This window comes from Oryctolagus cuniculus, chromosome 9, assembly GCF_051225735.1.
Source record: "Oryctolagus cuniculus isolate XC-2025 breed Fujian yellow rabbit chromosome 9, ASM5122573v1, whole genome shotgun sequence".
Classification (NCBI taxonomy): Eukaryota; Metazoa; Chordata; class Mammalia; order Lagomorpha; family Leporidae; genus Oryctolagus; species Oryctolagus cuniculus.
The window spans coordinates 53,074,300-53,099,008 of NC_142875.1; the positions used below are offsets into that span (position 1 = coordinate 53,074,300).

At 37.2% G+C, this 24,709-nt stretch overlaps 1 protein-coding gene across 7 annotated transcripts in view; it reads left to right on the plus strand.

The window, feature by feature from the left end:
* The window catches only part of DIAPH3 (diaphanous related formin 3), a 544,053-nt gene that overhangs the window by 394,945 nt on the left and 124,399 nt on the right, over positions 1 to 24,709 (plus strand). For all 7 annotated transcript variants that reach the window (XM_051850009.3, XM_051850008.3, XM_089303626.1 and 4 more), the window contains 2 exons: positions 14,156 to 14,251; positions 14,750 to 14,809. In XM_051850009.3, the coding sequence (XP_051705969.3) occupies positions 14,156 to 14,251; positions 14,750 to 14,809 (156 nt within the window). The remainder of the gene's footprint in view (positions 1 to 14,155; positions 14,252 to 14,749; positions 14,810 to 24,709) is intronic.

Here is a 24,709-nt window from a genome sequence, read left to right on the forward strand (position 1 = left end):
GCCGTGTTCCAGGCACCACTTGCTGGCTCAGTGTACCTTCAAGTCCATTTATCCTGGCTTCTCCCAAAAGAAAACTCCCATGAAATTGCCATAGTGTCCCTTTGCTCCCTTTCCCACTTTTCTGATTCTTGGTATTGAATTATGCATTTTCATTATCAGAAATCATTTCATTCTATGTTCAAAAACTTCACAAGGTAAAAAGCCGGTGAAGAGTGTTTGTAAAAATTCTTTGCTAATGTGAGAAAATGTTAAAACAAATCTAAAACATCCTCATGTATTTCCAGTGGGAAGTCAGCACTTACAAAGCTTCAGCTCCTCAAGCTTATTTCTCCTGAAGCTCTTGTGGGTGACAAGTGTCACTTCTACCCAGAAGTGGTGCTAGTGTAGCATGTAATTAACCTTTTCCTCTCTGGGCTACCCTGTGATCAAAGGGTCATGGTGTTCACTCTGTTGTAAGAGTCACATCTTGTTAAATGTCCTTAGCAGTTCACATCTACATATGTATTTAAATGCCTTATTTTCCACTAACATTCTGGGCTTTTGCAACTGAAGGTATCTGTTCAGCCTCTTAGACCCCACATAATACAGGAGGCCAACAGCAGCAACATTGTTTCTGCCAGGGAATCAGTGCTGGTTGTTAGTTATGCTTTCTTTAGAAATTGTTGGAATAGGTCACCTGAACAAGCTCATCAAAACTAAGCACTTAAATACTTTACTTAGGCGCTGTCTTAATAGTCATTTACCCACTGTGGAAGAATGATTAAGTAGTGCCTTTCTTCAGAACGTTGTAGTACTGTCATAAAACCTATCTGTGGCTTTGTAGCTATTAGGTACAAAGTTTCATAGAAACTTTTCTGCTCATTCCTTTTATATGGGTATTCTCTTGTATCTGTTGTCTTCATTGATAAAATAAGAGCTTGACCTTTTTCACTTACTATATTTTGGAGATGGTCCACATCAATAATTTAAATATACTTTATAATTTGTAAACATCTCAACATACTCTAGTAAATGGATACCATAGTTAATTTAGTCTCTTGCTGGTGGGCATTTAGATTGTTTTCGGTCTCCTATTATTATATACAATAGTGTAACAAACATTCTTCTATATATTCCTTTGCATACATTCAAGCTATGTATTTAGGATAATTTTCTTAGAAATTATTGCATCATATGGTATGTACTATTTTATTTTTGCTTAAAATTACTGAATTAGTTTAGCTTGGAGTTTCTTCTGGGCCTCCCACACCAGTGTAGGTGCCCAAACATTTGGGCCATCTTCTACTGCTTTCCCAGGCCATAACAGAGAGCTGGGTGAGAAGCAGAGCAGCTAGTATATGAACTGCCATCCATATGGGTTGCTGGCACTGCAGGCGGAAGCTTAGCCTACTGTGCCACAGTACTGGCCCCATGGGATTTATTTATAGTTCCTCCAGTGACGTGTGATGTGATCTATCTTTCCAAGCCTTCACTAATACTGACTTATCCTTATTTCTAAAATTATATATGTATGTATGCATTTGTGGGTGGGGGCAGATATAGAGAGCTCGCATCCTCTGGTTCATGCCCCAAATGCTCCCAGAAGCCAGGAGCTAGAACTTAATCCAGGCTTACCACATGGGTAATAGAGACCCAACCAACTCAGCCATTATCAGCCAGCTCCCAGAGGGCCCATTAGCAGGAAGCAAGAATCAGCAGTGGAGCTGGGACTTGAACCCAGTACTCTGATGTGGAATGCAGTTGTCTTAATCACTAGGCCACATGCCCATTTTCACTTGTTACCATGCTGGTAGATGAAATTGATTTATCATTGATGTATTTAGGATATCTTTAGTTATGAATGAGGATTGAGAATTTTCTTTGCATAAAGACTTAATTGTTTTTATGATGTTTTAGTTCATTCAGGACACTATAACAAAATACCATAAACTTGATAGCTTATTTTTAAAAAGCTACTTAATTTCTCATAGTTTTGGAGACTGGAAAGTTCAAGATCAGGGCCCTCGCAGATTCGATATCATGAAGGCCTGGTTCACATGTGGTAACCTTTAGCCATGTCTTCACATGGTGGAAAGGACAAAGACTGCTGCTCATTCCTTTTATATGGGTATTCTCTTCCCATTTCTGAGAGCTCTGCCTCAGTAGTTTAATGACTATCAAAATTCTTTTTTTTTTAACTTTTATTTAATGAATATAAATTTCCAAAGTACGGCTTATGGATTACAATGGCTTCCCCCCCATATCGTCTCTCCCACCCGCATCCCTCCCCTTTCCCACTCCCTCTCCGCTTCCATTCACATGAAGATTCATTTTCGATTCTCTTTATATACAGAAAATCAGTTTAGCATACATTAAGTAAAGATTTCAACAGTTTGCTCCCACACAAACATAAAGTGAAAAATAATAAATGATTTTTTAAATGATGGTTAAATCAGATCAGACCTATTGTCATGTTTAATCCGAGTGAGAGTCAAGTTGGGAATTGATAATTTCTTCTTCTTCTTTTTTTTTTTTTTTTTTACAGATCAGTTTAGTATACATTAAGTAAAGATTTCAACAGTTTGCACCCCCATAGAAACACAAAGCGAAATATACTGTTTGAGTACTCATTATAGCATTAAGTCTCAATGTACAGCACATTAAGGACAGAGATCCTACATGAGGAGTAAGTGCACAGTTACTCCTGTTGTTGACTTTACCAATTGACACTCCTGTTTATGGCATCAGTAATCTCCCTATGCACCAGTCGTGAGTTTCCAAGGCTATGGAAGCCCTCTGAGTTCTCCGACTCTTATCTTGTTTAGACAAGGTCATATTCAAAGTGGAGGTTCTCTCCTCCCTTCAGAGAAAGGTACCTCCTTCTTTGAAGACCTGTTCTTTCCACTGGGATCTCACTCACAGAGATCTTTCATTTAGGTGTTGTTTGTTTGTTTGTTTGTTTGTTTTTTGCCAGAGTGTTTTGGCTTTCCATGCCTGAAATACTCTCATGGGCTTTTCAGCTGGATCCGAATGCCTTTAGGGCTGATTCTGAGGCCAGAGTGCTGTTTAGGACATCCACCATTCTATGAGTCTGCTGAGTATCTCGCTTCCCATGTTGGATCACTCTCCCCTTTAATGACTATAAAAATTCTAAAAGGCCTCACCTCCTAATATCATCACCTTGCAGGTTGGGATTTCAAGATAGGATTGGGGGTGGGAGCGCAAATATTCAGACTATAGCAGATGGGTCCCCTGAATTTATCATTTGTTCACTTGTTAATCTTTTTCATACTGAGTTGTGAATGTCCTTTTTTTCAAGTTCAATATTCCTGAAGCCCTGTTTAAACAATGTGTATAACTGGAAAAAATATATTATATATGCTCTAGAGTGTATATGTACACTCTAGAGTATCTGTATATACTCTACTGTGTTATAGTGTCCTGAATGGACTAAAAATCATAAAAATAATTAAATATTTATGCATAGAAGAAAATCCTCAATCTTCATTTATAACTAAAGATATCCTAAATACATCAATGATAAATCAATTTCATCTACCAGCATGATAACAAATGAAAAATATAGTTTTTCCATATTGCCCTTTGTACTTTTACAATTTGATGTTTTAATGTTGAAATATATTACTTACTTGCAATAGACTTACTACTTAGACTTTGGTCTAAGAAGTAAGGGAAAGTTCGGAAAGACTCTTGTCATCGTAGAGAAGTAACTTTCTTTTCCCTATGATTTTGTCAGTTGTTCACATTAGCTTTAAAAATGAATGTTTTTAAAACTCCAGAAGGTAAACTAAATGTTACTGAGTTCAAAGAAATGACTGTAATGCCAAAATCCTGTTCTTACAACACAATCTTTAGAGGAAAAGGTTTGTAAATTAATAATGATGCCATCTGATTTATTACAATGTATTTATATTACTAATCTTCCCTGTATGTTTATATAGTTGAAATTTCATCATGGAATTCATGATATCAAAAATAGATTTTTTAAGGTTGAAGAGTTTTATATAAGAATAATCCTTTATTTTATAAATGTTAGATTTATAATCCTATTTACAAATAAAACATTAAATTATTTATATTTGATTGGATTACTATAATAATTCATATAGTAATTTGGTTTACATATTGTGATATATCTATTAAAAATGTGTTGATTAAGCTGTGAAAATATAGCTTTATGTTTTATCCAAACAACCAAAAGAAGGCCCTGTCGTCTGTGCTCAGGCTTATAAAGTGGTTTCTACAGCTCCAAGATAGGAAGACGGGAGCAGCAAGCCGAAGTGCATTCATAAACTGCTACAATTTCTTTCTGTAATTCCTGAGAGAGAGAGTGGTTATCCACATATACTTCCTTTACTCCTAGAAACATAGCAGAAACATCACAGGACCACCCCCAGCTCAGCAGCAAGGAAACCTCTGGACATCAGGGTTTAGTCCTTCCAGCCTCTGGGATGGAAGCAGACAGGGAAGGAGAGGACAGAAAGTGGAAGTGTTGCATTGGTTGGTCACAGCACATGCCACATTAGTGAAAAAGAATAGTTGTCGCCATGTTGAGTTACTAATGGTGCTGTTTATTGAGGCTAAGTCACGTGGAAGGCACTGTTTGAAGCTCTTACCAGATACTAGCTCAATTAATCCTCAGAGCAACCTTTGCAGGTAAACACTGTGATTCTCCCCATCTTGTAAGCACGGGGAGGCACAAAGAGATGAAGATGGTCCATAAGGGGCACATAACAGGAGTCTGACTCTTGGACTGTGCACTTAATTGCTCTGTCTTAGGGGGAAAAACCTTCCTTCTCCTTTCTACTTTGAAAATACTCTTAAGTTTTCTCTTCTAATCTATAAAAAGAAATAGATTTAATTTAGATTATACAAATAATGCAATAGAAAAAATGGAAATACTAAACTATTGTGGTTACTTTTGGTAAAATTTCACTTCTTATGGCTGAGCCAGTCATTTAATTACAGTATAAAAGAGAATAGTTTTGATTATCATTTTATCAGTTAAATCCCAGTGAAAATTTTCTAACTGTCTTGACTCAAATAAATTTTTAGTTTCACTTCTGGATTAAGACAAGGTGAAAGACTTTGTGTTAAGTTATTCCTGACTTTTTGCTCTCTGGTTTAAGCAGTATTTTGAGCATTGTTCTAATTGGTTAAGATTGAAGTAGGTTACCTCAAAAATCCATATAGTGTATTTCCCATTATGATCCTATGGATATTGTTTATTAGTTGTATACTTTCAACAACTCCTTGGGGAAATAGATTTCCTTCCTTACTCCCATTCTGAATTCCAGGTTTTACTCTCTATGTGACTTACTACTGGCATCATATAAAATGTGATGGAACTCACCAAAAGAATGTCGGGAGACAATGGGAAGTGAAGGGGGGGCTATAGAGGACATGCAGAGGAAACACGATGGATCATGGTCACAGATTGAAAATAATCATTTCTTCGTGAACTCCCCGGCACATGTTTGTTGGCTGTGTGATTTAGCTCAGTTCTCAGCTTTCCCTTCTGTTCACTACACATCCTCTCCCTAAGAGAGCTCATGTGCCACCGAGGTGTCAGTAACCAAAAAGATGAACTGGGGCTTAGCTCTTACAATGTGCCCAGCACTCTGGTGAGCATTTTCCGTGATTTATCACCTGGAATCTTCCCAGTACATCTGTGCATTCAGTGCCATCCTTCTTCCCATTTTAAAGTAGAGAGGGGGAAAAAAGATGAGAGCTATGAAGGTTAAATGATTTTTCCAATTTCATGCTGATTGCTATTTAAAAAGCCAGTATTCAGGACTAAGTTGTTTAAATTCAAAACCTTGTGTTCTCTACTACTTGACTGTGTGTGCACTCTTTCCCATAATTTCAGGTGCAGCATGTATGCTTCTAAATAAAATCCAGGATAACCAGTTTCCCCCCAAGTTTTAAGTCTGTTGGTCTCTCTGCCTTCAGGATACTTTTGGCCTATGAATGAATATCTCCTAAACTTCTCAACGTATCCAAAATTGAATGCCTCTCTAGACTTGGCCCATTCTATCACCAAAAAAGATTTCATACTGGTTAATGGTATCAACATACATTCAGTTGGCCAAAGTTTCTTTAATTCTCCTTCTTTCTCTTTCCCATTTTCACCACTTCCATTCCTTACTTGGTCCCTGCAATCACATTTTGCCTAGATTTAAATCGCTAAGCTTTCCTCTCCTTATTTTCCTTGCCCTCAGTTTTGCCTGTTCTCAGAGTGATCTTTCTAAAATGGAAATTTGACCATATTTCTTCTAGTTTAAAAGAAATTAATGGCCCCTGTAAAAATAAAACCCAAGCTTCATTGCTTGGCATATGTGCAAGTTGGTGAGTTGACCTCTTTCTCTGGCATCCTGCCCTCTGTTTCTACTTACACCCAATTTTCTTCGATGACTCATGTTCTTCCAGAAACCCTGTCTTTGTAGCTCTTGTGACAGCTTTAGCAAAGCCTTCCCTCTTGCAGGAGCACTGGCACTCTTAGAGCAACTCGTTAATTCTCAAGTGTCCAGGCAGCCTTCTGTGAGTGCTGCTCCCTCGGCCCCATTGTAGGCCCTCCCGTCCGTGGTGCCCTTGGTGTATCTGTCCTACAGTTAGCCCATCATATTCTACTGTCGTTACTCGTCTTCCTCTCCTACTTAAAGGAAAGCACCTTAGGTCAGGAGCCAGTGCTGTCTTTGTCATCTCTCTTCCTCAGCCTTCGCTTTTTCCCTTCCAGTTGTTTCATTTACTTTGTGTTTTGCAATGAGATGCCTATAGACTCCTCAATTAATAGGCTCACAGCATAATACAATATCTTCTCCCTCGCCCCCCTCAGATACCCTCTCCCATTGCCTTTAGGCAATCACTTTTCAGTCCTACTTATTTCTCGTGGTATTTGATTGTTCCCTATTTCAGATAATATGTATATACTATTACTTATAGTTATTTTAGACATTGCTGAGATTCTAATAAGTGGTTGAGGATTTAGATTGCTTCCATCCACTACCTGCTTACACTTCCCTGGTATATCAAGAGATGGTGAACTTAATAGCCAACGTTTTAACATTGCCACTGTGCATATATTTGTTTCCTGTCATCTTCTGCTCCTGCTGCTACAACAAAAATCCTTCAGCATGGGTAAATTATCAAGAACATAAATTTATTTCTCATAGTTCTGGAGACTGGGATGTCCCAAACACAGCACCAGCAAAAGCTGAGTCAGGTAAGGGCCTCGCTGTCCGCTCCCCAGACCATGCCTTGTTGCCATGTCCTCACGTGGTGAAAGTGAGGGACAACTCCCTCGCACCTCTTTCCTGAGACACGAGAGCTGTGCCCTCAAAACCTGACCACCTCATAGCGGCACCAGCCCTTAATCCTGTCACACTGGAAATAAGTTCCAGTGTATTAATTTTGGAGGGACACCATCATTCAAATCATAGCACTTTCTGTGGCACAATATTGTTATTTTTTGAATAATACATACATGGTTTTAATTTACTTATTTGTATTTTCATAGACCTGTTACTAGTTTTTCCAAAATGTCCAATAGATCTATGAAATAGTCATCAGTTTTGTAAATGGTCCAATAAAACAGATTTGCTATGAATTTCCTGGCCACTGTTTTCTCTGATAGCCCTGACCTCTTTCCTATGATCTGAACTGGAGGCTCTGGGACTGGGATATTCTGGAAATTCTTCCCACCATTTTGTTCTTTTGTACCCTCCCCTCTCCTGGATTCTGGATTCTCTTCTTCTTTTCTGCATTATACAAAAGCACATCTTCCAGTTTCTTTCCAAGAAAACAGGTATAGATCCTAGTAGATCAGCTCTTGTTCTTTTCTATCTGTTGGTAATCTGTATTAACACTGAGAGATCCAGTCAGTACCATTCTAATTTCTTTCCTTTGTGTGTGTTCTGTTTTGGTTTGTTTGCTTGTTTTTAGCTTCCTGGAAACTTGTAGATTCTTCTCTGTATCTTTAGTTATATCTGTAATACTTGTGTTGTATCTTGGCAAAGAGAACAAAAGAACTGTTCCCACCAGATCACTGGCTCCCCTGTTTTCTCCTACCCTTTGCATTTAGGTAGTGTGCAAGATGTGCCTCTTCTTATGTTGGAGAGCACTTCCAGGTTCATCAGCCTTGGGAGGGAAGGATACAGTCTGAATCCTGATAGTGGTTAGTGCCTCTCTCTGGCCGCGGCCCACAGCACTGAATGAATATTTTTTATAATATTAAAATGGTTTTCAGTATTCCCTGCTTTTGTCTCTGAATTTGAAGCCAGGTTTCCAACTGACTTCTAGAACTGTAACATGTTCAAAGGGAAACTCATTGTCTTCCCCACCAAAATCAATATTATTTTAATTTTTTCCTGTATTTTCTCATCTTTCAGCCACAGGCCGCAGAGACCCTCACATGTGTGCTTAGCAGCTCAGCCCTCTTCCTGTCCCTACATCCTATTGATTCTGTTTTACAAATATCTCATCTTTAACTCTCCCTTCTCCATTTGCCTTGACACGGAAATTTTTAAAATTGGACATGGTGGTATGTTATTCAGACATAGAAAGGCTTCAACTGTTACAGTTAGTCTGTTTAAAACTTTTCAAAACAGGAAAGAGGCTATAAATATTTTGAAGAGAAACTGAATTCTTAGGCTGAGATTTTAATAACTGCTAATTATTATTTCGCTGGTTTATGTTAGATAATGTAAACAAGAATCATTTAAACAAAAATTTAATATACCCCTTCTTTTGTTTTTGTTTATGTCTTTTGCTTTTATACCTGCTATTCTCCTGCCAAGCGTGCTGTTCCCTGCCCAGTCACTGCCATGGCTACCTCCTGCTTCTTTAAGTCATCAGTCACTAGGGAAGCCTTAGATCTTCAGTAGCTCATGTCCATCACTCTGTGCCCATCGCACTTTTGTACTTCTGGGAACAGAAAAGATCTCTGATTAACCCGTGAGGCATAGCTGCCTTTAATTCCTACTCATGTCCTGGCACACAGTAATATGTGTGAAGTAGACATGTGTTAGATGAATGTGCTGAATCCATTTTTAGTATTTAGAGGAGCATCTTCCTTACAGGTTCTCATCATACACATTGGTTTCATCTCGAGAGTCTATTCAAATCAGAGTTTCCCATAGAAATGGTGTTATGCGTGATTAAGGCCTTGACCAACAACATAATCAAATACACTATAAAAGAATTACAGTGCTTGAAACATTTAATAATAAACAGATAATTCATAAACTTCTATGGTTCACAATGGAGTTCATTTATGAATTTGTGTCCATAGATTTTTATATCACTTAGCAATTTGCCAAGTGCTTTCATTTGTATAATCTCACTTGATCCCCTCATTAACCCTAGATATGTGTTTTCTCCACACCTCATCAGGAGTGATTATGGGAGCACTCCAGTGTCACTCAGGTAGTCAGGTGAGTGCTCAGACCAGAATGCAAGCTGTTGTCTTCAATGTTGTACTCTTTCCATCACACGTGTGGGAGTGAAGGCCACGAAAAGCTACCAGCTCTGGTGGACGAGAACAAAGCTTAAAGGTTCCAGGGAGAAAGTGATGGACAGGAGAAAGTGTTTGTGGGGGATCACAGGCAGGTACCTTCAGCTAAATGAGTTGTGATAGAAATAAAAGATTGGGAAACAATTGGAAGCATTGTGGGGGGAAGTGAGAGAGTTGGGACTTTGTATTGTGGGAATTGAGGGACAGAGAAAATTCATGACTGGGGAATTGAAAGTCATAACTCTAGTTTAGGACTTAACTAGTAATGTATGAGATGAATTAAAATCGGGGAGAAACTGGAAACAATCTGACTATGCAGGCAACTCATGCAATTTTCCGGGAGGGATGTAATTCAGATACGTGTCACCAACAGTGCAGTCACAAAAGAAATAGCTGATCAGTTCAGGAGAGATTAGTAAGTTCAGTCAACAAGACTTGGAAAATAGGGCTTGACATTTGATTGGGACATCACCTGGGATACCTGCATCCCATATCACTGTCTGGGTTCCAGTTTCCTGCTGCTGTGGAATTGGGAGGTGGCAGGTGATGGCTGAAGTATTTGTGTTCCTTCTACCAGTGTGGGAGACCCAAATTATGTTCTGGGATCCTGGCTTTGGCCTGGCCCAGTTGTTGCATGCATTTTGGAATGAAGAAGGGATAGAAGTACTTTTTTTTCTCTATTACCCCCTCTATTTTTTTCTCCTGCTTTTCAAATAACATCTAAATAAATAAGTTTTAAACTTACTAAAGAGATTCGGAAGCTAAATATATGTGTGAGACAAGGAGAAAGGGAGAAACAAAACTGTATTTGTTGTTTGCAGTGGTGATAAAATACTCCCAATACTTCGCTCTCCTCTGTCCATCTTTATCATTTATTCTACTGCTTGATTTGTCCTTCTAGATGACCCTCTTAGGCCTCAGTCATTAATTTAGTCAACATATACTTACCAAACACTTTCTACATAATATTAACATTTTTCTAGGTGCTGAAATAAATCTATAACTTAGGTCTTCAATGAGCTCATGGTCTAATGGTAGAAACTGTCAAGTAAACAATATATTGTAAAGGATTTGTTGCAGGCACCCTATTCAGGCCATATGGGTCAGGGAAGTATTCTTAATTCTAGATCTTGAAAGACAGGTAGAAGCTACAATGGGAAAGATATTCTTTGTGGAAACCCAGCATGTTCAAAAGCATGAAATAGTGAACACAAAACTGGATCTAACTTGCTCACTGGGCCTAAACTCATCAGCATCTACCTCCTAAGCACAGCATAACTATCCCACTTAACTATAGTATAATTATTACACTTTGTAACTTAACTTTGGCACAGTAAAATCTTCTAATATCTGGTCCATAATCAAATATTCAAATTTCCCAAATTATCCCAATAATGCCATTTATAACTTCTTTTACAGTCCAGGTGCTAACCAAATGTAGTTCTTGATTATGTATGTATGTAGGCATGAGGTTGCTGGATCTATTTAGACTCCTTTAGTCTAAAATAGTCCTCTAGCATTTTCTTTGCTCTTTCCACCTCTCTCTCTTTTGGTCTTGATCATTTTTGTCACATAAAAATACTTTGTGTAATTGCTACCTCATGGTTGGATTCCAATTAAATATTTTTTTAAAAGATTTATATGTTTATTTGAAAGTCAGAGTTAGAGAGAGAAGGAGAGGCAGAGAGAGAGAGGTCTTCCATCTGCTGGTTCACTCCTCAAATGGCCACAACGTCTGGAACTGTGCTGATCAAGAGCCAGGAGCTTCCCTAGGGTTTCCCAAGCAGGTGCAGGTGCCCAAGGACTTGGGCCATCTTCTACTGCTGTTCCAGGCTGTAGCAGAGAGCTCAATCGGAAGTGGAGCAGCTGCTGTAGATGCTGGCACTGCAGGAGGTGGTTTTACCCGCTATGCCACAGCGCCAACCCCCCAATTAAATATTTTGATACAATAGACTAAAGAGGTTATATTATGGATCTCGTGAGGTCAGGGGATTGCATATCCTTCCCCCGACAGTGTTTTGCTCAACAACTTTTGCAACCATTGATGATTCTTGCCTAAAGCATTCCTTACCATAAGTATTATAACATGGGGGCCGGCGCCGTGGCTCACTTGGTTAATCCTCTCCTGCGGCGCCGGCATCCCATATGGACTCCAGGTTCTAGTCCCAGTTGCTCTTCTTCCAGTCCAGCTCTCTGCTGTGGCCCCGGGAAGGCAGTGGAAGATGGCCCAAGTGTTTGGGCTCCTGCACCCATATGGGAGACCAGAAGCAAGTACCTGGCTCCTGGCTTCGGATAGGCACAGCACCGGCCATAGCGGCCATTTGGGGAGTGAAGCAACGGAAGGAAGACCTTTCTCTCTGTCTCTCTCTCACTGTCTGTAACTCTACCTGTCAAATTAAAAAAAAAAAAAGGACTATAATATGTTGAATTTTCTGTTTCCCTTATATCTTTTGCAACTATTATTTGATACGCTAAAGAAGAGCTTTATTTTTCTAGTATTTTTAAAGTACTAGTGTGGATGCATTGTTCTTTTTTTCCCCAATGTATAATAGTCCACTGCCATCACTGCTTACTTGATGCTGAAATTATCTTAAATTTGGCAGACAGTCTTTGGATCTTGCTACTCTGTCATTGTGATACATCACTATTTTGGAGCCCTTTGTTTTCTGGCACAAAAAGATGTTCCTGACTGATGTTACATTTTCTTGGCCTCAGCAATAAAATCAGCTGTCCTTTAAGTGTTCTCTTTCTTTTTAGCGAGTAATGGTATTTAGAAACCATGATTGGAGCACTAGTATGCTCATTGATACTGCCATTTCATTGTTTCTGGACTCTTTTGGTCTATAAACCTTGAGGAAATTGTCCTTTTTTTTTTAAGCCTTGATACTGTAAATCCAACCCTATACTTCATGGTTTTTTCTCTCCATCTTTCACTCCAGATTTGTATCCCCCCCTCCAACCCCCAACAGTGAGCACTATGTTACAAGCAATGTCAACATATTTGCTCACTCTTATGATACCCATGTAAATATTTGAGAATCACTACAGCAATACCACAACGAACAACAAATTGCCTGTATCATTCATACCCCTCCCCCCTACTTAAATCTTCACTATTAAGAGTACTCACAAGATACTTGGATTAATTCACTGTTTCTCTTTCTTTATAGTCAGTGCTGTCGGTAAGATAACATGTTCATTTTTTCCTGTTTGGTTTTGACTGTAGGATATTTTTTTACCTCTCATATAAGTCTGAGATTAAAAAATTAATATTAGATTTTAAAATGTTTTCTTCTAATGAAATATATTTACTACCCTTAATATTTGGAACTACCTGCTATTCTTTTAGGAAAAATGTGGTTAAGCTGGAATGTAAATTCTCAGAGATAGCGAGGTAGTTATTAAACTGTCTGAAATATTTAATGTATTTTAATTAAAACAACCATCAAGCCACTTTAGATTTATATTTACATGTAAATTAACAACCTCCAAATATTCTATTTCTCACCCACCTTTTTTTTTGAAAACACCTTCAAGGTTTAATACTCTTCTAAAAATATGAAATAGAAGCAGATGGAAAAAGCTTGATACATATTTATATTTATATATCTGTTTATACACTGTAAATGAGTGTGTTATTTGTACTCTACTGCATTCACTTGTCAACTGTTCTCTATAAAGGGATTGTATCTCAAAAAGGAAAACAAAACAAAGAAATAAATCCATAGGAAAGTAAGTTTTCATTATTTTAGTTGTCATGTTATACCAGCCATAAAGTTTCATACAGAATGTCTGTAAATAACCTCTTTTGCATGAGCAAAAAAGTCCTTAGTGTTTCATTGAACTGAGTTGGGCTGATAGCTTCTTTGAAAATTTTTTCTACAGCTTTCATTAAATAATATTTAGCATTGATTGCTATAAAGAACTATGAATGTTACAAGGATAATCTGTATTTATAGAGAGAATTGGCTCTCTATCCACATTCTTTGTTAATTATATACAGAATGTCAATTTAAACTAATCATAATGAGATCTAGTCCTTTAGATTTGTGAGAGCCTCTCTTGGCTTATTTTCAACATTATAAAAGTTTGTAATGATTACCGTGTGCTATCTCAAGTCAAGAAACATTTGTCCTCTGATATGAAATATTGATTGTTGGGAACATCTTCACAAAAGTTCATATGGAAGTATAATTTTGTATGATAAGCACAGACAGCAGCATCTCAGTAACAAAGTACTGTCGCACACCTGGCCAGTTTTAGAATAGAGGTTCATAGCTTCAAAATAGCCCATTTCTACCAGGGAAATGTGATTTATGATAACCGAGACACAGATCTGAGCAGAACCAGATTCCATTTGAAGTTTTTCTGCTGCTGAGCTATAAAGCATTTCTCTGAAGTGAATCAGTGGACCTCTGTCCTCTTTAGTGGATCGTAACACAAGCACTAATGAGACAGATTTCGTTAAAAGACAGTTGATTTATGAGAGAGTTCGAATTCTATCTAATTTTGAAATTGCTGGTTTAGTCCAAGTATCTGATCTTTTTTTCTCCTTACCATCACCATCACCCGCCTCTGTGTATGCTTTGACATTGCTATGGTAACCCTGAAGGCTGATGGAATTCCCTGCATCTCTTTTCACAGAGGGTGATGAGACAGGAGTGATGGATAGTCTGCTGGAGGCCTTACAGTCGGGGGCTGCCTTCCGCGACAGAAGAAAAAGGACACCGAAGCCGAAAGGTGAACATTATGCTTGTTTCATGTTGCTTTATAGGGTACTATCACAGAGAAGAACACTTTCTTGGGGGAGGGGAAATAAAAAATTCTTTTCAAGTCATGTGTCAAGAATGCAGTGCTGTGGGCAACAACTGTTCAGAAGGTTCATAAGTTTGCTTAATCCCTTGCAAAGACAAATGTCAGAGAATTATGTCTTCCAGTTGGCCGATGTCACCAGCACATTAACGAATCAATGCACTGAACCTAGAAAATCCTGATTAGTGTGACAAGTCTCATCTCCAGAACCATATGTACCTTGTCCCAGTGGAGTTTACAGTAGCATAATTAAATGGGAAGTAAAAGTCATAATATTACTGCTTCATGTATTTCAGGGTAGTGAAGCATTGCTTTGCTTCCAGAAATAGTTAACCTTGGAAACAAGTGTGTCTAATACTGTTAACTTCTTGAGATGAACAAACCTCTCTATTAAGTTTCTTTTGTATATATGTATTTTTTTAACAGATCTCCGGCAAAGTCTCAGCCCAATGTCTCAGAGGCCTGTTCTGAAAGTTTGTAACCATGGTAATAAACCGTATTCATAAATTGCACACTTCTCTTATCTACTTTCATGTTCTTTATCTGTGGTTTTAGTGGGCTGCTATGAAAGTTCTCAAGTTTCAACATAACTAAAATAGTAAAATGTGTGGATGTGGATATTTGCTGCGAGATTGTGTGCCCATAGTTTGCATCCTCACATTATGGCCTTAAGGTTGTGCCTTATTATGCCTTCAGGTCTGTAGTGGATGTTTATTATCATCATCATTATTATTAGAGGTTATTTTCATGCATTTCTGATTGATGTTGTCCAGTGAGCCCTTTCAAAAGTAAGGTGTTCTCATTATACTGTTTTAAGCAGTGGATCTATTTTATATCAAGGCACAATTTCAAGTATTGAATCTGTTGCCTTTTTCACTTTACCTGATTTGCTAGTAGAATCAGAAATATCTCAACTAACGTTTTTACAAAATCATAAGTAAAGATGAGCTTCTCATGATACTGTGGAAAGATGTGCTAAAATCACTAAAAAGGAGGTGAGTTCACTTAGACTCTGATATTTATCTAAAGTTGCCTTCTTTCAGAAACCTCTCACCAATTTACATGCCCAGCCACTTGGCGTGGTCTCTATTCAGGGCACTGTTTTATGTTGATTGGCTTTTATTTTCTCTGGTTCCCTTTTCATGGATTATGCGTTTCTGGTTATCTTTCATAGTCAAACACATTCATTCATTTTGAGTATCATTTCTTCGTAGTTGATTGTCACCAAAGTTAACCAGATGTGTAAGTGGAAAAACACCTCAATGATTTCAGTCAAAGGCTTTTTGGGTCTTGATGAGTTAAGTTTTAGAATTATGAATACATTACTGAGAGAGGAACTTGTGCCAGATGTCTAGGGTGGCATGAATAATTTCGAAGTAAATAAGAAAAACATGTGGATGTTATAATCTCTGGATAGTCATGTTCATCTTTACTGCCCAAGGTAAAGGACAGATAATATGTCTTAATAAATGAATTTAAAAATCTGCAATAGTATTTTTAAATGGATTTTTTTTACTTCTTTCAATATGTTTGTGTGATGTTTGTCTTGCGTTTCCATATTCTAACAATAGGAAGGGAAGTTGAGAACAAGTCAGAGAAATTCATTGTGAATAAGTAATTCCTATCTTTGGGTTTATGATTTAGAGCCATTGTGACATAGTAAATCATAGCAAGAAATGTAAAGAGTAGAGCTGTCCTGGACTTTAGAGATTTTGTTTTGTAGATGAAGAAATAGAAGTACAGTAGGGCTGAACACTTGCCAAAGGTGCACAGCTAGTTAGTAACACACTGTGACCACAAACAGTTCTCATTCCAGTCCCATTTCTTTTCTGATTTGATTTTTTTATTATTAATCAGATAACTCAAACCCTATTGTAAATCATTAAAGGAAAGAACTATAGTAAAAAGCACTGTGTTTATTTCTGATTATTGAGGTATGTATATGTATGTATATTTATAGAGATACCTATTTATATCCATCCTATACTTAATTTTAAATAAGTGTTTTCGATATTTTGTAGGCAAAAATTATTTAAGACAACTTTGTATAGTGGCTTTCAGGAATTTGTTTCTTATATGACTAATGTTAACAAAATATCTATAATAGTAAGACTCAATTTTAATTACTTATAAATTACGATATTTCTGTTTATTATATAAAAACAGATAACAATTATGTTTATACAAAGCTAATAGGTACTGTCTTAAGTTTTAAGGCTATTGAGATAATTAATCTACTAGATTATACATACAAGCCAAAGAAGAGAGATCACAAAGATCAAATCTTCTTTTCAAATACTAACATTCTAAGTTACAACATTATAATTTTTTCGATGGGTATTTCTGTTGTGTTTTCCTCTCATATTTCTAACCAAGAAGAAAGCCAAATGACCAAATTTAACTTGAAGAATTGTTTGTATAAAGAAAGATTTATTAAAATAAATGTCAAAAAATGCAGGATTTGTTAAGGAAAATTTCATCATTGCAAAAGGGTCATAATGATTTTAGGATTTATTTTTGCAGTCTTTGTGCTTCTAAAAATTACCTCATGCTTTTATTGAAAAACCCAACCTTAAAACTGAACTTATTTTACTTTTTAATTTGCTTCCATGTACTTAGTGATATTTATATTTCTGCATGTATATATTTGTTGATACTGATCTTGTAACCTCTTTTTAAAGGGTTTTTACATTTTAATTATTTTTACATGCTAAGCAAAATAAGAGACAATAATAATAATAATAAGCAATGTTACAGAGTTAATTGGTTTTCTAAATGCCAAGAATTTTGTGGAATGTTTTATACATAGTACCCCATTTAATCTTTCCAATAGTCAGATCAGGTGATCAATATTTTTTTCTCCATTCTATGGGCAAAGTAGTCAACGGTTAAAATGGTCCAGTAGATTGCTTAAAGGTCTTGCATTCAAGTTTTGTACCTGAGCCTATGTGGCTTTAGAGACTAAGTTCTTAATTTTTTTGCCATGTCATACTCTGAGAACAACTGCTGGAAACAGCACCTAATCCCTTCCCATCCATTAGTTGATGATTCTTTTGTTTGTTTGTTTCTTTTGTGACATAAAGTTGAGTTGTTGAGACACAGCCTCTTCATGGTTCTTGAGCCTTTGGTGTGCCTTGTCTGCTGGTCCCAGATTTAGCCACTTGATAGCACTGTTTTCCTACTCTAAGATTGGATTACAAGGATAATAGTCTGGATGTAGTTATGGCCACTTTTTAATTCTTTTAGTAAACTCAATACAGGTTGAGCATCCCTTTTTCAAAATGCTCAGAATCAGAGGTATTGCACATTTCAGATTTTTTTTTTGTATTATAGAATACTTACGTATACATAATGAGATATCTTGGGCATCAGGTTCAAATCCTGATATGAAATATATTTATGTTTCATATAGCTTGAAGTCTTACAGTTTTATCCAGTACTTTTAATATGCCTGCATTTTCACTATGAGCACCCCATGAGATGAGGTGTGGCATTTTCTACTTGTGGTGTCATGTTAGCACTCTTAAGTTTCAGATTTTTTTCCAACTTCAGACTCTTGAACTAGGAACACTCAACCTGTGTTAAAGCAACTGTACTAAGTTTTAAAAACAAATGCTATCTTAGAACAAATCAGGTTTATGTTTATATTATTTATATTTATATATATTTGCTGCAACTTTGATCTTTTATTATCTGTGCTTTTTTTTAAACTATAGCTATGATCCAAAATTTCTTAAATTACTTTTTATGTATACACAGCATCTTTTATTTCAGAATGAAAAAATGCTGGTACTGTATTCCCTGAACACCTGGGGCTACAATGTTCCAGTATGTATTTGGCAAACTGACTTCCAACATTGTAACTCTAATGGGCTTTGGGAGCATGGAAATACTAACTAATTTATTTAGCCCTTGTTCTCCAAATGGGGAAGAAGTATATTGAGAGTCTGATGCCAGGAGAAGAAATTTGGACTATTGTGGTTTATGAGGAGTTTGTGTAGAACCAAAATGAACAATGTAAATGAGAAGGAAGAATTGAAAGGACTACATGGCCCCGTCCTTGCCAATGTGGATTGGCTGCAAGGGCTGAAGAGAGAATCAAAGAACACATGTGAAAGTTTGAGGACAAATAATGGATCTGGAGTTCTTGTTGAGACTCTAATGCTGATTAGAATGAATTATCTAATAATACTCTAAAACAAGAGAATGGAAAGTCCAGAACAGAACACTAGGAGTGGACTGAGAGAAGTCATGAAGTGAGGGAGATGCAAAAGAAAGATAAAGAAATAAGGAAGAACTGCATGGTAGTGGAGCTTGTGTCATGAAGTCAGAAAGAACAGTGTCCAGGACTTGATGTCCTCATTTCTTTCTCTGTTCTTGATTGTTTTAGCGCTGAGTGACTAGTGTTTTTTGGGTACATTAATTCCTATTCTCCTCAGGATCTTCTTTGTAAACTCTCTATAACTTTTGTGACAGATATTTTCCAAACAGAATTGTTGAGCCACACCTTTTGGTGCATCTGCCTGAAATGTGATTGCATCCTCATTAGGTGTTTCTCTCTTCATTAAGTAGTACAGTGGGATTTTTTTCCCCCAGTTAAATGGATACAGAGTAATCAGAAAGAATTCTATAAACTATATGCAATTAAAAACCCTAATGATAAAACTATTTAGCTGTGACAAAATAAGATAAAACATAATCAAAATTTTAGGCAAACAAGTATTACGCACTTTTAGTGAACATCCGTAACCTAAACAAAATCTTGCCATATTATCTTTACACTAAATCAATTCTTAATAGCCTTAATTTGGATTTGATTATCTATTTTTACTCTTCCATTTATAAATGGAGCTTTGAGAGATTTTTATAGAAATAGGATTGTATTGCCTCAAGGCACAGCTGCTCTGCCACTCTATGATTCGAAGTCAGAATTAAATGTGAAGCTAGTTAGATATCTCTGAATTAGCATATCTTTCTACAAAATAACTCTAAGGGAGTTATACATACAAGACAGGCCTTGGTGCTGTATCCAAATTTCATATACAGCTACCTCCTCTTTAATCCACTCAATCTTGGGTCTCCTCATTTCTTGACCTATCTTTTCCTCCAGCAGCAAGAATTTGGCCTGAGGCAGAATTCTGAAATCTGAAAGGGGTTCAGTGGTGTTGACCAAGCATTAATTACCTTAAAGCTTTGAAAACAAGGAGGACCCCACCTAAGCAGTCCTTTTCTAAAGAACCTTGTCTATCGAAGTTATAAATATGGACAGTTACCATTTCCATTTCTTTTAACTTTCCTATTTTTAAAAAAGAACAGGCATATGGAACAATATAGTGAAATATCTTTTCTAAGTGGCATTGCCCTATATTCCTGAGAACATTTTTGGCTCTTTTTCTGATGAACTTGTGCCTGCCAAATAACCTAAGAAAGGGAGCTATTAAAATACTAATTGTTCTTGACACCCTTACACTTGGGCTTTCAAGTAGAAGCAAATGCTATCTGTAGCTGTCAAAAGACTGAAGTATTTTTTTAAGGGTTTTTTTCTAGCCTGGGAATGTAACACAATCTGGGTGATTTCACATTTTTCTGAAACATCAGTATCTTGTATTTACTATGTAGTCAAGCAAAAGGAAGAATAGACTCAGCGGGGCTCCTGCCTGGGGAAGGATGCCCTGTGGGTTGATGGGAAAGGCTTATTCTTTCTAATTTATAGTCAGGGCAGGACAACCTTTTGTCATAGTCATTATCAAGCAGACTCTTAAGCATGAACAGGTTAGAAAATTCTCAAGTAGTGAAGACTTCCAGTTGTTTGAAAAGGACATTTATGCAAGAAAATAGCAAATGCCTTTCATTTAATGAGCATTCACAAATGTATGCTGAAGGCAGGAATAAATTTAGTGAAAAGGAGATAAAGAACTACTGTCTAAGGGCAGTAATGTCCTTGACTTCCTTGAAGTAGTTGCTGTGATTAATATGGCTCTTGTTCTGTGTGTGTTCCATGCTGTACTATAATTAGATGATCTTTTAAAAATCTTTGCCCATTCTGACCTCTCCCTTTTCTGGCAGTAGAGGTTCAGAATCCAAGCTTCTAAAGAGTTAATAAATGGACTTTAGAACCTCTTTAAACTCTATCCTTTTAAATTTTGTGCTTGGATTTGTTTTTTATTTTTTTTTCCTAGTAATAGATCTGTTAATTTTTGCTTATTTCTCTAAAAGGAAAAAAGAAATGATAATTAATTATTGATTATCTAATTGATGGATTGTTTTAAATCTACCCTATTTCACATGTTAGAATTTTGCATATAATATACATAAAAGGAAGCCATTTCTACCATAACTATTTTCCATTCAAGAACTAAACTTTGATTGGCTGATTCTGAACATGAAAAACATGTCAGACACTTGGTTGGCCTACAGATTTAATGAAAATAATTTGTTAAAAATAAATAGTGGGGCCAGCGCCATGGCACAGTAGATTAATCCTCTGCCTGTGGCGCCAGCATCCCATATGGGCGCTGGTTCCAGTCCCGGTTGCTCCTCTTCCAATCCAGCTCTCTCTTGTGGCCTGGGAGAGCAGTAGAGGATGGCCCAAGACCACGGGCCCATGCGCCCGCATGGGAGACCAGGAAGAAGCACCTGGCTCCTGGCTTCAGATCGGCACAGTTCCGGCCATTGCAGCTATTTGGAGAGTGAACCAACGGAAGGAAGACCTTTCTGTCTCTCCCTCTCACTGTCTGTAACTCTACCTCTCAAATACAATAAATAAAATCTTTAAAAAAATAAATAATTAAGATCTAAGGAAACAGTGCAATTGTGGGGTTCTCTGAGCGTTCAAAGGAGGGACATCATTTGTTGCTGAAATAATCACTGAACTTCTTGGATGTCCCACCACACACCAGCTATGATTTTGAATAACTTTTAAAATTACTGCTTTATGATAGCAATACCAGCCCCAAATATATTTTTTAATTTTTTATTTATGTGTTTTCCCCCCAAAGGAACCTTTTGTTTAAGGGATACGAATTTCATGCATTTCATAAGTATAACTTTAGGAATATAGTGCTGCTTCCCACCATCATCTGACCTCCCACCCACTCTTCCACTCCCCCTCCTCTTCCTCCTCCCCCTTTTCCCAGTCCTATTCTCCACTAAGAGCAATTTTCAATTAATTTAAATAGTTCTTTAAAAATGTATTTCAACTTGAATTTGGAAGGGCATTCAAACCATAGCAGGAAGATCAAGAGAAAATTTAAATACAGAGATAATCTAAATGACAATCATAATAAAGGCTTTGTGGACACATTTGGAAAGCTTTAGTGGTAAGCAGTAAGAAAATAGGAAGATTTTAGAAAAAGAAGAGATATATAATCATAGTATGCTCCTTAACCTGTACCTCCATACCATACTAATAGCAACCCTATGGTAGATTTACCCCAAGATGGTCCTCAGTGATGGAAGCCTCCTGATAGTCTCACCTGTGGATAACTGATTAAATATGGCAGAAATGATGGTATGGCACCAAAGAGATTAGGTTATAAAAGATATGCAGCCCTCAGCTTGGGTGCTCTGGCATACTTTCTCCCTCCCCTTTGGCATTCTGAGTGGCTTTTTGGGAGACACACACTGCAGAACTGAACTTTAGTAGAGCAGCTGTGCGAACTTGGCAGTTCATCCCTATTAAAATATAACCAGAAGCCAAAATCTCTTCTTTCATTAGTTATCAGTCTCCTTTTCTCCTAACACATACAGATCATACCTGTATTTTTCATTTCTCCTCCTCGCTTCTGTCCCCCAGTACTGTCTCAACCTAAAGGGGCTTTTCTCTGTTCTGTCTTGCAGCTTACCATTTTTCTGTGATCTGGAAACTGCAATGAAAAATCAGGGTTGATAATGATAGTTCCCATAAGACAGGATAATAAACATGCTTTTTGCATATAAGATGGACACTTTTCCACCCCTGTGTGTGTGCTGTAGATAATGTTGGCCCATGATTTTGCAACACATTTCAGAATTATTTTCTTCCTTTGTCATTCTTTATATAAGAGAAAATGATATAAATGAATAATAGAAAAAAATCAAGTACCCCTGAACATTTTTACCTTTACTGCAAAAGCAGCTTTCCAGTGGCGCCTTCATAGATGTGAGCTTTATAGTGCAGTGAGTTAAGCTACTGCTTAGAATGACTGCATCTCCTATCAGAGTGCCAGTTTCAGTCCTGGCTTCTCTGATTCTGATACAACTTCCTGCTAGTGCATCCCAGGAGGCAGTAGGTGATGACTAAAATCATCATCTTAGTGGGCTCCCTGCCACCCACTGAGACATCTAGATGGAGTTCCAGGCTCCTGCTTTGTCCTGACCCAGCCCTGACTGTTGTGGGCATTTGGGGAGTGAACCAGCAGATGAAATGTATCCCTCCCTCTCTCTCTGCCTTTCAAGTGGGTGAGGATAAACAAACATTTTTTAAAAAGTCAAGAAATCTTAATGAGCAAGAGAATTGTATGAAATTAGCATTTTGAATCACTAATGTTACTTAAAACCATTGAATCATCTATAAATGGTTTTTTTTTTTTTTTAAGATTTATTTTATTTATTTGAAAGAGAGAGAGATTCCATCTACTGAGGCTGGGCCAGGCTGAAGCCAGGAGCCAGAAGCCAGGAGCTTCAACTGGGTTTCCCACACGGGTTCAGGGGCCTAAGGACTTGGGCCATCCTCCGCTGCTTTCCCAGGTGCATTATCAGGGAGCTGGAGTGGAGTAGCCAGGACTAGAATCAGTGCCCATATGGGATGCCAACATTTCAGGCAGCAGTTTAGCCTGTTTCACCACAACACAAGCCCCAAATAAGTGAGTTTTAATGAATTGCACTGCTCTCACGAAAGCCAGGGATGTAGCTGGAACTGTTGATGGTTTGAAAGAGAATGGTAGTATGACTGTCTCTTTTACAGAGTAAGTAAGAAGAAATATTAAGTATTTTTTTGCTTCGAAATGGTCTATAAATTGAAGGAAGCATTGGCATGCATTAAGAGAGCTGCAATGTCCCATTGATTCTCAAGTAAATTAGAAATTATTAGTGTTAGCCATGATGTATATTATTGTGATGTGATACCATTTGGCTCAGTTTTGCCATTTATTAGCACTAATATCAGAATAAATGATAATGATCATTAAGTGCTATGTACATGATCATTTAAGTAATCATGCCTGCAATCTTCTTCTATTAGTCAAACCTCTTTGGGTTAATTAGTCAGAGAAATTGTCTTTTCCTGATTTTAGAGGAATAATGAAATAAAGGAGAACTGAAATACACTAAAAACAAGAGAACATTACCATTTACTTCATCTATCGACTTTTCATATCTTTACCTAGTCCAGTATTGCATTCTCAAGGTTAAAAGATTTGGCAACTTCTTTTCATTTTGAAATATGATAATTGGGTCCATTAAATTATATGTGCATACTTTTTTTCCATTTGAAGCATTTATGCAGTAGAAAAATGGTAATATGTGCAAATAAAAACATCATCCTCATTTACCAACACATCCACACTGAATGATGAACCAGTAAATACTGTTTAGATTTAGCATTAAAAACGCTAATAATATCTTAAATTTTAGTTCTGACTAGGAATAACTCAAAATATATTGAACTTCAAGGCTACAAATATTATATGGGAGACAACTAAGAAACTTTATTATCGAGCTTTTTATCATTTGCATCTTGTTAATATGGCTACTCTGAGGAGTTCTGATGTTGATGTTTGATAAACCATAAACAGAGTTTTATTTAATCCAACATGCTATTTTATCACTGAAAACATATTTCATACCTTTTTCTTAGTCTTGCCCAAATCCCAAAAGGAGAAAAGATAAAGAACAGAATCTTTTAAAATTCATTGTGATCCGTCATCGGGCAACTTGTCAAATGATAATGATGGTGCCGCTGCTCTGTTTTTTTAATATGCCGGCAGAAATAACTGAAGGGCATCATGCGTTAAGGGAAATCCAGCGCAGTCTTCAGGGCAGAGAAAAGCACCGCGCGAGACAGCTTCTGGGACCTGTTGCCACACTTGGAGCCTTTGGCAGTAGTATCTTCCCTGAGAAGTCTCAAGGCTTTCATCACTTCTTAAACACTGGGCTCTCTGTTTGCTACTCACTTACTGGAAACTGGACACGGCCTATTACTCTCCGTTCTATTAACCTACTTTCTCTTCCTCCATTGCTCTCCGTTCCCTCTCCTTGCCTGGATATGAAAAGACACAGTCTGCTGAGGGTGAGCAAGGGAAGAGAGTAATGAAAAGCAGTAACTCTAGCTGCAATATCGTGAACATTTCTACTTCCTCAGAATTAACTCTGTAGCTTTCACGTATTTTGTTTTAATAATCAGAAAAA